This window comes from Camelus dromedarius, chromosome 9, assembly GCF_036321535.1.
Source record: "Camelus dromedarius isolate mCamDro1 chromosome 9, mCamDro1.pat, whole genome shotgun sequence".
NCBI lineage: Eukaryota > Metazoa > Chordata > Mammalia > Artiodactyla > Camelidae > Camelus > Camelus dromedarius.
This window is the reverse complement of record NC_087444.1, coordinates 23,285,289-23,299,402: the sequence shown is the minus strand read 5'-3', so window position 1 is coordinate 23,299,402 and position 14,114 is coordinate 23,285,289. Positions and strand designations below refer to the sequence as shown.

The window sequence follows — 14,114 nt, the reverse complement described above, 5'->3', positions numbered from 1 at the left end:
CTGCCAGTAAAGTAGGAGCAAAGCTTTCTGTACTAAAAGATATCATCTATCCTGGGGGTGATGATTGCTCCTGCACTCGTCACTCAGTCACTCACTGAGTATTAGCAAATAGTATGCTTTGCAATTGACAGAGCTCCATCTGAAATTAGGGAGATCTATTGGAAAGGACATCTCTCTGAATGGCTATCCCCTGAATGGGCTTAGGAACAGTCAGTCTTTGGGAACAAATGAAACTAATAACTTGAATGCCACCGGATTCTGTTTGTCTCTTCTGTGTACTTCTGCTTCACTGTTACCATTTTGTCTGTAGACTGGGCACTCCATCCTTTTGTCCAAGGGGCAGAGGGTACCTAGTCCAAAAGTCTGAAAAAAAGACACAGTGATACAGCTTATATCAGATGCCCATCCTGGATCAGTCAGCTGTGACCAGGAAGGTGGGATCACGTAAAGACATGGTGGCTTCTTCAAGAATCATATGGATGAAGTGGGGTGAGGAGAGCAGCACAGAAGCAGGGTGCTGAGCAGATTTCCAGAGATGCCCACACACCCATCCTGCCATCTCAGGTAGTGGGATCCTAGCTGGAAATACAAAAAAAAAAAAAAAAAAAAAAATTCCTGAACTGAGGTTGCTTGCAGCCAAGTGATGGGAGCTTGATGTACAATCAAATAAGTGCAACAGAATGATGTTAGTTCTGTAATAATGGTTGTATAGTTTAGATAGGAGTAAAGAGTAGCTGATCAGTGAGGTTGATCAGACACAACTAGCTTCTGTTAGCAGCGAGGGATACACAGTTGGACACTTTGCAGACTTTCTGAAAATATTTGAGCCAATTGAGTTATTGTCTAGGGACTGAGTATAGTCTTGGCATTTTCTTAGTATAAACATACTGTGCTTTTTCGTTGAGCCCTCTTCATCAGAGTGCCTTTTTGAATTATTCGTTGAGCTTTTTACAAAGAGAATTAAGGACACCTTGAGGATTTTTGAGTTTTACCCACTTTTCATGTTCTGTTTTAGAGAATTCGTATAATCCAAATATTTGTTCCCTTTGATAGCTCCCTAAGCTGGTATTAAAAGACCTCTAATAGGACTGATTCATCACTTTGTTTTACAACTCAGGTGGCCTGACACTAAACTGCTTGTTAATCACAAATTTCTTTTTTTACAAGTTGAAGTTATATTCTTGTTCCTTGTCATGGGGCCTGAGAGCCTTTGCCATAGTCCCCCCATCCTTTTCTGTCATAGTGACCTGTAGTATTTCCATAAGTGGTTTCATGTTTATCATCCTTCAGTTTGCTCCTTTTCAGGCAAAACAAACTAATCCGTTTCCATCTTCTATTACGTTGGGTTGACTTTTCTGTGTCTTATTCCACTTTAATCCACCAGTTGCTCCAGTCTCATCTTCTTGGCTTTGCCTTTCACATCTGTATTTTACCAAGGCTTTTATTGTCCTTAATTTCTTCCCTGTATCCTTGCTTGCCCTTACTTTTAAAAAAAAGTAAACCTTTTATTTTAAGATAATTGTAGTTTCACACAAAGTTATAAGAATTAACAGACATTGTGTACCCTTAACCAAGTCTCCCCTAATGGTAACATCATCTTGCAAAACTACTTTCCACCATCATAACCAGGACATTGACACTGAAACAGTCTAGATATAGAACAGTTGCCCTAATATTTTGATTTTTAGGTTCCTTCTCTTTATTCCTATTCTTACTCATCTCTTAGACTCTTCTCTTCTCTCTCTTCTCACTTACATATTCATCGTCCCAGGGATTTAACCAAGTCAGACTTAAGAATCTTAGAAGACTCAATTTTCTCTTTGATAAGCTGGCTAGATCTCATGGTGTCAGCGTTTGTAGGGATGGAAACTTGCACTGTCTAAATTATTTGCCTGGAATAAATATTTGGATGTCTCAAGGTGACCTTAAAATTTATGTGAGGACCTGGTCTGCTGTGAGTTAGGTTTGTCTTCATTTCAGACAGGTCACAAGAGGGTGAAGAATTGTGGAGGCTGGTATGGTATTAATTGTCTGAGACTTAAGAGCCCTAATCAAAGGCATTTTCCCCCCAAAGGACAGTTCTGCACAGAGGATGTGGATGAGTGCCTGCTGCAACCCAATGCCTGTCAGAATGGGGGCACCTGTACCAACCGCAATGGGGGCTATGGCTGTGTGTGTGTCAACGGCTGGAGTGGAGATGACTGCAGTGAGAACATTGATGACTGTGCCTTCGCCTCCTGCACTCCGGGCTCCACCTGCATTGACCGCGTGGCCTCCTTCTCTTGCATGTGCCCAGAAGGAAAGGCAGGTAAGGCCAGCAGAAGGACAGAGCTGGAGATCAGGGAAAGGGCTGGTGTGCATTGGGAATTTCTGCCCTCTTCTCTTTCATCCCAACAGGTGTGTCCTTTTAATCACCATTTGTAGGGACATGTTACTCAAGACTTTTCTTCTGGAAATGTAGTTGCTAGCCAAAGTGCTATGAAGTTAGTCTTCTTCCTTAGGAATTTTGGCTCTCAACCCTTTGTACCTCAGTTTTCCATTTCCCTAAAATGAAAGTTAGAGACTATTGCCTTGGGAACATCTATAGACCTTCTTAATATTTGAAGCTAAAAGCCAACTCAGAAAAATAAAAACTTCTCAGAAATTAAGACAAAAGTACTAATAAATGGATGTGGACACTTCATTTTAAGAAGAAATAATCCATTTACGCAGAAGAAGGTGGCAAGAGAGAAATACTTAAGTGCATTTCAGCTTTTAATGTCTGTGTAAATATTCCTCTAAGGGAAGCTTTCTATCAACTGCAGAGTTAACGTTGCTCTAGCCTCTCAACTTAACAGCTTCTGGTTCTAGAAATAGAGCAATGAAGGGAGGAATGTGATGGAATTCGATTGCTTAGTTGAGAGAACTTTGTGCCCAGCAGTTTTGAAATGTTCTTATACCTATGCCTTTCCAAAAGCCCCACCTCCAGCTTTGTAGAAGCTTTAGTCACCTCTTCTTAAGCTAATTGCAGACTGGAAAACCCAGTTCCCATGTGAACTATGTAGAATATGGGGCCTAGTAATATATTCAGAGTCCTGGGGGCACTTCAGTCAGAAATGTTGACACAGTTAAAAAGCTGCCCAGGTGTAGCTTGATGATGTTCTGATGCTAGCGAAATGCAGGTGGCCCCCTGATCATCAGGTAGTATGATTTTGGGGAAGTAGGTTGCCAAATAAAACACAGGATGCATGTAATATTTGAGACGTGCAGTAAAAAAAATTATGTGTTGTTTATCTGAAATTCAAATTGAACGGGGCATTCTCTATTTTTATTTGTTAAACATGGCAGCACAGTGGGAAGGGTATCTCCATTGTCCTGTGTCCATCATTTAACCACTTCACTTTATGGCCTCACTTTATCTTTCCTTGAGGAGAGATCTACCTGAGGGCTCAGGGTCAGAGCACCAGGGTTGTCTGCAGAAGCTCCTTGCTTTGCTGCTGGCTGCAGCATGTCCCTCAGATTGGATCAAGCAAAGGGGGAGTTGCCTCTAAATCTTCATATTGGATTTTGATGAGTGCATCCTAAGGTTTCCCCTCCTCCATGAAAGAAAAAACTGTTCCCCAAGTAAGGGATGTTCTCCTTGTTCCTGTGACAGGTCTCTTATGTCATCTGGATGATGCGTGCATCAGCAATCCCTGCCACAAGGGGGCCCTGTGTGATACCAACCCTCTGAATGGGCAGTACATTTGCACCTGCCCCCAAGGCTACAAAGGAGCCGACTGTACAGAAGATGTGGATGAGTGTGCCATGGGTAAGTACACAGAACCTTTCCTGTTCCTCATGGTGTCTGTTGAGCTCAGCAAGCATTTAAGCTGAAGCACAAGTTACTCTATGAGTATATTTCACCCAAACCTCAGATCTCACCTGTTACATGCCCACTGTTTATAACTAACCTTTCAGTGTAACCCTATAGTCTGTTCTAGGAATTGAAATGTGTGGGAGGTCTGTACTTGATTCCTAATGTAGACCTACCTTAGTGACAGTTTAGGTATAAGAACAGCAGAGAGCCTCTAGAGTTGAGATTGCCCTAGTGTGTCTTTCCTTCCTTCCTTCCTTGTTTATTTATGTACTTACTTACTTTCTTATTGATTGGTTGACTGGAAGGAAACAGGGAATTGAGGATCAGATTATTAAAGGCCTGGCCCTAATGCTAGCAATCTGACCAGCTTCTGTAGTCCACATATGTGGAAACTCCATCAAGTGCTTTGATCCTGGTAATAGATGCTTGTGTTTTTCAGCCAATAGCAATCCTTGTGAGCATGCAGGAAAATGTGTGAACACAGATGGTGCCTTCCATTGTGAGTGTCTGAAGGGCTACGCAGGGCCTCGTTGTGAGATGGACATTAATGAGTGCCATTCAGACCCCTGCCAGAACGACGCCACCTGTTTGGATAAGATTGGAGGCTTCACGTGTCTGTGCATGCCAGGTACACGGGCTATGAGTGTGTGGGGCGTAGACAGGAGGCACAGCACTGTGCTTCTCTCAGGTGGGGCCCTCAGTAGAATGTGGCAATTCCATGAGCTCTGTCAGCATTTAATCTCCAATAACGACAGCGTTCCCAGCCAAGGAGACCCTTAAGGAGTGAGGCCATGTTAGAATTCTTAGAGCTGTGGAGACCAATTCCATTATGTCAAAACCTAGATTCATGTGAGAGAAAAATTCAGAAATGATTTTTTAAATGCCAGTAGTCTTTGATTTAATAAAGGATTTATCATAAAAATTCTTTAAATAACAAGCTTTCCTTATCCCCTGATGTATTGCAAATAGCATACCATTCCATTTATAGAAAGTAATTTTACCCAGAATTGTATAGGAACTTGCCGTTTATGCATAGAGAGATACACACGCTTTGTTGTATTCTGGAGCTCTTCTGCAGAGACCACTGCTTGAGTCTTCAGCACAGCTAAACCCAGCTTACAATGACGGCTGACTTTGGCTGCTTTGCCTGATTAGGGATGCTAGCTGCTCTAGCCTTGGGAGGCCCTCCTGACCTTGACTTGCACCCTGAGAGCAGCAGCATCTCTGATTCAGCTGGTCTTTAGGAACTTGAAGTGAGGATCCTATGGACCTGGCAGTGTCTTGGAAGCAAGGCCTGGACTGGTCAGAGAATGTGGTTCAGTCTTTGTTGACTTGCTAGGTCTTAGCAAGGTCTTTGGAGGTAACCTCTTCTGCCTCTCCGCAGTGACATAGATACCCAGAGTGTTCCCCTGTCTGGCCGATGCTTACAGTGACAATTTCCCATCATGGCAGAGTCCCCTTTACCCTCTACAGAAATGTTCATGCTTACAGAGGGTGTAGGCATCTTTGCAAATTTCTGCTTTCTCAGCTAGAATATGCCTTTTCCTTTTCCTAAGCTACTTGTGTGGTCCATTTTGTTCAGGTTTCAAAGGTGTGCATTGTGAATTGGAGATAAATGAATGTCAGAGCAACCCTTGTGTGAACAATGGACAGTGTGTGGATAAAGTCAATCGCTTCCAGTGTCTGTGTCCGCCTGGTAAGTGCCCACCACCTGCCCCTGTTTTCTTTGAAAGCACAAAGCTGACTGACCACAGGGAAGGGAGGAGGGAGAGAATGTGTGTGGGCCGTACATGAGGAAGTCATTAAAGTGAGCGCTTCGGGATAGGAGTGTGTGTGTACAGAAATGGGGGATGTGTTTCAGCTAGTCTATCTTCCAAATCCTTTGTGGCCAGAAGTCCAAGTCTATTCTGAATGGCCCATGACCTCTCCGTCTGTGTGTATATTTCAGAAGGTTCATACCTCACGGAAGCCTTAATTCTTAGGCTATTCGGGATTTAATTTTTTTTCCATGGGTAATATTCTTGAAACCCTTCTGTGAGAGTATTATTTTTAGACATTTCACCCATGGGTACAGAAACAGACAGCACAAGTCAATTCTTCCCAAAGAATGCTGTGTCTCCTTCTGCTCCCTAGAGCTGTGGTTGAAGACTCGCTAAATTTCCCGCCATGGTCTTTGTAGCCTCTCTTATTGTTTCTTCAGAGAGAAGGTCCCAGTTCCTCTGAAGCTACACTCACTAGTTAGGGGGCTCTGCCTGTTACCACTCAGTCCCTACTTTAACTAGAAGTGAATTCTGTGCTGGGAAGAAGAGCTTCACCCAGTTACTGTTAATAGTAGTTCCACAATGGCTGACCACTAGTGTAAGCCCTGCCCACAACAACCCAGCGCTCCTTGGGCAGCATTCTCATCGTAGGGAAGACACGGGGTGATCCTGTGACCTGTGTCATCACTGTGCTCTCTTAAGGTTTCACTGGGCCGGTTTGCCAGATCGATATTGACGACTGTTCCAGCACGCCGTGTCTCAATGGGGCGAAGTGCATCGACCACCCGAATGGCTATGAGTGCCAGTGCGCCACCGGTAAGATCCTTCTCACTTCTTATTCCATCCGTCTGAACTGAACGGGAGACCGTCCACTTCTAGCTGCCCTGCCAGGCCAGGTGACTAACATGGGCTGCTCTGTGTTTAGAAAGCGCTTCTTCCAGCCTGTTTCTTGCTGCTCTCACTGTTTACTTCTACAACACCTGCTTCCTTCACCACAGTGGTGCCCTGGCCTGGACATTTCCATGTGGTGTCCCTGTCTTTCTGGGTCAGATTTTGGCAGTGGTGAGTTTCCAGCTGGCTTGACTTATACTCCTTTGGAAAAGGGAAGAAATCTAGTTGAAAGCTTTTTTTCACTGGGGCTTCTCCATGGGAGGCCTGTCTCTGTGTTTCTTGAGGCAAGTGATTGAACAAAGGCCCAGAAATCTGAGCACAACGGTGTGCAAGGGCAGAAGTTTTCTGCATAAACGATGACTCGTGCTGTTAAGAGTCAGGTGTGTATTTGAACAGGGGAGAGGGCTGTGTCTGGGAAAGTTTGGGTCCTCTTTCCTGACTTCTGCTACTAGAGTCAAAAAGAATTATTTACAAATAGTCTATATTTCTGATCCATGGCCACATTTCTAATTTGGGAGTGAATTTGAATAAGCCAAACACCCCTTAATTACATGTTTGCTTCTGCAAAGACCAATATTGTGTACAGAAGAATTAGAAATTATTAGAAAGGTGACTTCCCAGTTTTTTAAATCTATTTAAGAAAGAAAGAAGTTATGAATATAATTCAAGACATTTTTCTTACTTTAGAAAATGGATTTTTAAAGGATTTTAAGCATCATGTGCATGATTTTTTTCTGATCACAGAAAAACACACTGAGTAATAAAAATAAACATAGAGAATTACTATTTTGGTAGTCCTGGAACATTACCACTTATTAGGCCTACCCAGAGTAGGCCCTGTCAGATGAACCCCTTAGCTTCCTTCTCTTTTCTCAAACTCCTGTCTTTGGTTGGAGAAGTTTCAGGTTTTATCTTCCTCTGGCCAGATTATGCTCATGGAGAATGACTTTCACTGGGGAGAGTTTATAAACTCATGTTTAAAAGGGAGAGTCTTTTAAAAGGATTTAATGTTGAATAAAGGAACTTTTATTTGTCCTTTTCTTTTAAATGTCATAACTATTCATTTTATTTAACAAGTATTTATTAAAAACTTACTCATTTGGTGGAGCTCATGCTGAGCATGCACGAGGCACTTGGTTCGATTCCCAGTACCTCCATTTGAAAAAGAAAGAAAGAAAAAAACCAAAATGAAAAACTTACTATATATGCATAGACCCCTGGGAGGATGAGAGGAAAAAAGAAAAGTTCTCCTTCCTCTCAGGTTAGAATTTAGAAGATAAGGTACATGAAACCATTACTGTAGTACCTGTATATACAGTTGGGCTTGGGAGGAAAGGAATATAGAAGTTAATATATAAAGGAAAAGTACTGTGAGCGATTCCTCACTGAAGCCCGACATGAAATGAAGGTACAGTGAAAGCGACTCTGCAATGAAATTATTGATTGTTTAGAAAAAGCTACTTGAATTCTACAAATGTGACTTGAAAAGCTTTATTTTCAGCGAGACTCTAAGCTTGCCTTATAAATCAATGCAGATAGTCAGTTTCGACTGCTCCTTGCCTGCAGTATGAGTTATTTAAGACATGGGATGTGTAGGACAAGTGGATGCAGCTACGTTTATGTTCCGGTGTGGAGTGTCTGCCTTGCTTCTTAAGCCTCTTCGGTAAAATTCCTTCCAAGGATTCACCGGTATGTTGTGTGAGGAGAACATCGACAACTGTGACCCTGATCCTTGCCACCACGGCCAGTGTCAGGACGGGATTGATTCCTACACCTGCATCTGCAATCCGGGGTACATGGGCGCCATCTGCAGTGACCAGATCGATGAGTGTTACAGCAGCCCTTGCTTGAATGAGGGTCGCTGTATCGACCTGGTGAATGGCTATCAGTGCAACTGCCAGCCAGGCACGTCAGGTGAGGCCACTCTGTCTGTGTTTCCTTCGAAGTCTCCACTGTTTCTCAGAAACAACTTCCACAGATGTCTCAGACCTTCCTGGCATATGCTTAGATACCTAAAAAACAGTCTTGATTCTGAGAAGCATAGCCAAAGCCACAGGCAGAAATGTCTCAGAAGCAGATGCTTTAGCCAGTAGAGGGATTAGAGACAAGAGCTTTACAGAGCTGACAGTCTTGTGTATGTGTTCTTCATTAAAAGGAGGAGCCTCACTTCAAAAAAAAATTGAAGTTATTATTTAAAGTTGAAAACTCTCTTGCTTTGGGGGCTTGATTTGAGTGTCTTTTTGTTTTTTTTCTTTAACCTCGACCTTACTCAGGTTAATGAAATTGGTCCTTTTTCCCTCCCTCCCTCCTGTTCTTCCAATAGTTTTTCCTCTCTTTCAGAGTCAAGTCTTATCTTTAATATGACACTTTTCTTCTGCCATCTGTCTCTGGTAGGCCTTGGGCATTTGAGGGATTCTGAGGGAGAGGAGAGACTGCAATACGTCCCAGTCACCGTAAATTTGAATGCAGAGCTGCCGTTTCTCATCTTAAGTTCACTGCTGTTTCCTGCCTCCAGTTGAATGACTGTGTGTTAGTCGTGAGGGCATGCTGCTCCTTGCTGGGGAAGTGTTGAGTGGTTTTCTCAGGCAGCAGCATTTCACAGCTTTCAGTGAATTCTGTTTTACTTACTTGAGGAATAATTATGGTCACAACTGTGGTTAATGGACAGAGAAGTTCTGTGTCTCAGATCAAAGGAAAATGTATTAGTGGAAGATTAACTAGTGTGTGCCTCTGTTAGAAGGGACCCTGCCAATACAAGGAGTGATTTATTGAAAACTCAGTCTCTGTTTAAGGAAAATGGCCTATGTAGGGGGCAAAGGTGGGGGAGGTGGTTAGCTGCCCTCATTTTATTTTGTTATTTCCAAATCCATTTCTTCAAACTTGTCAAAGGCCCTGGTCTTCATCCAGGACCTCGTACATGCCAAGTTTGAAAACAAAGTCCTTTTTGAGTTGCTCAAGCATACGAAAAACATCCCATGCCTTCCCGATTGAAAATGCCTTCCCCCTCCCCACGTTTAGATAACTCAGTAAAAGGGCTGAATAGATCTTTGTGAAACCTTCCAAAAGCAATTTGCTTCCGGGCTGGTCCCCAGACATGAGAAATTGCAGTACGAAAAGAAATTTGAGAGATTTACAAGCAATTGAATGGATGCCTTTAGAATGGTGGGGCTGTTTTAGGCTTTGCTATCGTTTCCATTACAACAGAAGTACTGGAAGACTGGGTGAGTGGTGGGCTGGCAAGCACCTTGTTTTCTCTAGGATTATATCATTGTGCCAGGCTGGATCAGGTGTGTTCCCTGGGGAGGACGGAGAAGGCAAGGTGTAAGTAGCTGTCGGTGAGAAAGGTAAGCAGGAAATATCAGCAGTGTGCAGGCAGCATAGAGGGAGGGTCCAGGTTCTCTGAGAAAACGGCCAGATCCATTCCTGTAGCGGTTGGAGAATTAAAGCAAAGAGATGTAGGCAGCACAAAGAAATCTTGGTCTGTAATAGGTGGAGAAAGACCTGGTTTGTACTAGGAGCCTGGGTGAAAGGATTCATTCAGTTAGTCATTATGAATAGACCTTGAGTTCTAGTGTAAGAATCCACAGCCCATTCATAGTATGGTCTGAGTTGTTGGGCGAGAGTTTGGATGAGTGTGTGGACAGAAGGGATGCTTTACAATGTGCTGATTATAATTGTGGTTTCTCACTCACCGAGTACTTAACGTGAGATGTACTACCCAGGGTCACTTCTGATGCCTTCTTTCACCTGTGGTTTTATGATAGGAAAGTAAGCTTTTGGGGGTTTCAAGTCACAGAAACCACCTTGAATAGCTAAAGGAATCATCAACAAACAAGCAAACAACAGTTACAAAACAGGCAAGCAGAAAGAATTTTGCAAAAGCACACAGAAGCATCTTACAGATTCCCAGTGAGAACTGGACAGTGAGGCTTTGGGGGAGATTTGCAGGGCCACACGCAGACCGTAGGTCACCCAGTTCATGTTCTAGCGTTCCAGTGAGACAATCTCATTGGCCCAGCTTGAACTGGGTGTCTTTTCCTGCTAGGATAAAATGTGGGTTTGGGGGGCAGAGTCACGTTGGACTGCCATGATTTCCTGGGGCCTGCCCTGGTCCACTGTGAGTAAATAGAGGATGTCAGTCGAGGGCAGACACACCTCCTAAAGGTATCCCCTCATAATCAAGGAATGTAGAAGCCCTTGCCTCTTTTGTGGTTGGTGAGGCCATATAGCCTCATTAATCACAGAATGCCAGTGTAGTGTGGTGGAGAGTACAGAATCCGGAAAGCTGGTTTCCCATCCCAGCTGTGCTGATGTAATTGTGCAAGTCCATGATAAAATGGGTGTAGCACAGCTTGATTTGACAGGGGAGTGGGAAGAATAAAATTACATAAAATGGGAGGCAGAGTGCTTTTCTCATTAATGGCTCAATAAAATTTTAACAGAATAATAATTATTAAAAATATTAATGTAAAGTGTGAGTGAATAAAAATTATGGCATTTTGTCATGGAAGTTTTGTTTGTTTATATCCTAATGACCAGGCTTTATTTTTAGGCTTTTTAAGCTACCAAGGTATTCTTCTGTGGTACCAAAAATGTATCACTAAATTCATGTTAAATAGTGAGATATCCTGGTATGTTCAGAATGGTAACAGTAATGATTGGTGTATTCCTACTATTTAGTTACCCATATCTACAATTGAACCTTCCTTACCATAGCCAAACTCTACCGTTCATCTGGGGAACAGACCAGGAGGAAGGCTGCATTCCCCAAGAGGAAGTTATCCGACTGTTTAAGATTTATCCTGAACTTTAACCCGTAATAGTGATAGTATCAAGCTTATAGTGGTGGGTGCAAGTTCCAAAATTCTAATTTTCATATGAAAGCTTAGATTTTATCTTTGAAACACAATACTGTCATAGTTGTTTCCCTTGAAGTGGCAGGTTTATTTCTTTCACTTAGTATTTGATAAATATTTAGGTCTGAATAGCCCTGGTTTGTCTGTCAGCTGTTCTTTCAATTAAAATGGAATTCTATGAGAAAAGCAACTGTTTCAGTTTAAAACTCAATCACACAACTTTTCCTGGAGACAACTCTGTACTTCGGCATGCCAAGGAATTGCTTTATGTGTCTTTCCCATTGCATCATGCAGAATGGTAGAGGTATACTCAAGGGTCAAGGCACAATCAAATTATAAAGTTAATAATTTTGACTACTTCTCCAAAGTCATTCTTAAGTGAAGCTATCTTTTTGTTAAGTATTGTTTTAAGTATGAGTGCATAGAGGTAAAAAACAAAAAGACCACTGGTACAATTAAGAGCCACTGACTTAATTCCTGCTAAGATGACAGCAGTTTTGTCCCTGTTGCTTTTGCACCATTAGTGCAAATGCCAACACAATGAAAAGGACAAGAAGTGGCTTAATATGATTAATATAATCATTTTGACCCCCTGATCCCACGGACAGAGTCTGGAGGACTGCACTTTGAGAACTGCTACTTCCCTGTACTCAGGGCTGGCTGGATACTCTTTAGATTTCTTAACACCTAGCATCACAAGGAGAGATCACTGCTATTTCTGTGCTGATATTGCGTGGTTTCTCTTTGCATTCATCTTTGCAGGTGTTAACTGTGAAATCAACTTTGATGACTGTGCAAGTAACCCCTGTGTGCATGGAGTCTGTATGGATGGCATTAATCGTTATAGCTGCGTCTGCTCACCAGGATTCACAGGTAATGCTCCTTTTGTTGGGTGGCTCCTCCTTGAGCCCCGTCAAAACTTTAGGAAAAAGACGTCTAGAATGGAATTACTTTTCAAATATTTCATATTTCTTTGTCTCTTGGAAAGTTAGAAATTTGTTTCTGTGCTTCTCTGGCCCAGTTTTCTACTTACAAGCCTTCCCTAAACTGTAACATGAAACTTTTCATTAGTTAGGATTTTTAGACCATGTGTTCATAGGTACCTGAAAAGAGTTTCTATTCAGACCATGAGTTTCTGTCGCTGTGCTTGAGCTATACGGCTTCCAAAGCCCCCTTTATTTTTCTACACTTAGTAGTGAATGCCTTCTGTAAAGCCATAGCCTAGGAAAATTCTATGAAAACACCAAATGCTTTTTTCTGAGTACTTTCTCCATGGAACATTATTGAGTGAGGCCAAAACTTGGGAGGACCAACCTAATTTGGCTAGCACAAGTGAGACTTTTTTTCCTTTGCAGGAGGAAGAAAATAAGTAGCTAAAATAAAATTGGTTATAATTCTTCTTAAAGTATAAGCTGCTAGAACATTTACACACTGCAAACATGTGCATACACAAACTCACACACATCTTCTCTCTTATCTCTTTTGTTGCTACGAAGATTGCCTTTATCTCTTATCCTCCTCATCAAAAAGGGCTAGAGTCTACTGAGGAAATCTGAAGCCTCTTACTGACACACCTGCTTGTTAATGGCACCGTCAGAAAGCATATGTGTGCCTGTCCCATTCTTTCAGTGCCACATACTAGCGGGCACTTACATAATGACGCTACCATTTTAAACCATGTGGTCATTTGCAATCAATGTGATAAAATTCCCACAGAATTTTTTAAATTATGATGTCAAAAGGCCATTGGAGACAAGTGAAGAGAATGTGTGCCTCTTGCTGGCTGGTAACTTACCTTCCTCTATATTTCACAATCCTTTCAACTGCTTGGTGTGAATTTGGACACCAGAGAGGACTGTTTGTGGCCCACAGGGACCACGGTAATCTCTGTTCAAGGGAAGATCACTCGGAAGATGGGTATGATGAAAGCTCTTACATCAAGTGCCCAGCACCGCTGGTGGTAGCCAGGCGTACTTTTGTCCTCAGACTTGTTACTCCAAGCTTACATGACAGCTGACTGAATACACAAAACTTCCTGCTGGATAGGATGATATAGATTCATTTCTATTAAACAGATAATAAGAAGAGAATGGCTACCATTTACTAAGGCCTCATTTTGAGCTGGGCATTAAAGTGCCGAATCTCATTTAATTGTCACTGCTATTATTATTCCCACGGTATTGATGAGAAACCCAGAGTTTAGAGAGGGTAAGTAGCAGTACCAGTGCACTATGGCCAGGATTCCACCCCAGGCGGTCCTATTCTGGAGTCCACACTCCCACTTCACTGAGCAGCCTAAGTGGGTGCCTATTGTCGTTTCTTTTTAGATACATAAGCCTTAGACTGGACTTACATTTTTTGGAAATGTCAGTGAATCATATGCTCTCTCTTTTTAACATTTAGCAAATCAGGAAGGTCAAAGAGGGAGGACATAGGCTAAAAATATTCTAAAATAAACTTAAGGTGTAGCACGAAACTACATAACCAAGAAATGGAATGTTTTGGTTACTGGGTGGTACTCTGTTCTTGGAACTGTTTTCCATGTTTTTTCTTCTTGTTTTTTTAAATCAGTTGCTGAAAATACCAGCTGTGGTATATACTCATGACCTGCAAATATGAGGTGTTTTAGTCTTGCCTTTGTTTTATTTTAATACTTTTTTTTTTTTACAATTTTAATAACAGCTTTAAGAGAGTTGTTTTTTTTTTTTTAAGACTAAATTCTCTGTTCTCTGCAGACCTCTTTATACCTACTGATTGAGTGGGAAAAGT

At 42.1% G+C, this 14,114-nt stretch overlaps 1 protein-coding gene across 1 annotated transcript in view; it reads left to right on the top strand.

Moving 5' to 3' along the window:
* The window catches only part of NOTCH2 (notch receptor 2), a 153,280-nt gene that overhangs the window by 100,343 nt on the left and 38,823 nt on the right, over window positions 1–14,114 (top strand). Inside the window, exons 6-12 of the mRNA XM_031457916.2 lie at window positions 2,075–2,308; window positions 3,635–3,790; window positions 4,278–4,466; window positions 5,421–5,534; window positions 6,301–6,414; window positions 8,170–8,403; window positions 12,108–12,218. Coding sequence (XP_031313776.2) covers window positions 2,075–2,308; window positions 3,635–3,790; window positions 4,278–4,466; window positions 5,421–5,534; window positions 6,301–6,414; window positions 8,170–8,403; window positions 12,108–12,218 — 1,152 coding nt within the window. The remainder of the gene's footprint in view (window positions 1–2,074; window positions 2,309–3,634; window positions 3,791–4,277; window positions 4,467–5,420; window positions 5,535–6,300; window positions 6,415–8,169; window positions 8,404–12,107; window positions 12,219–14,114) is intronic.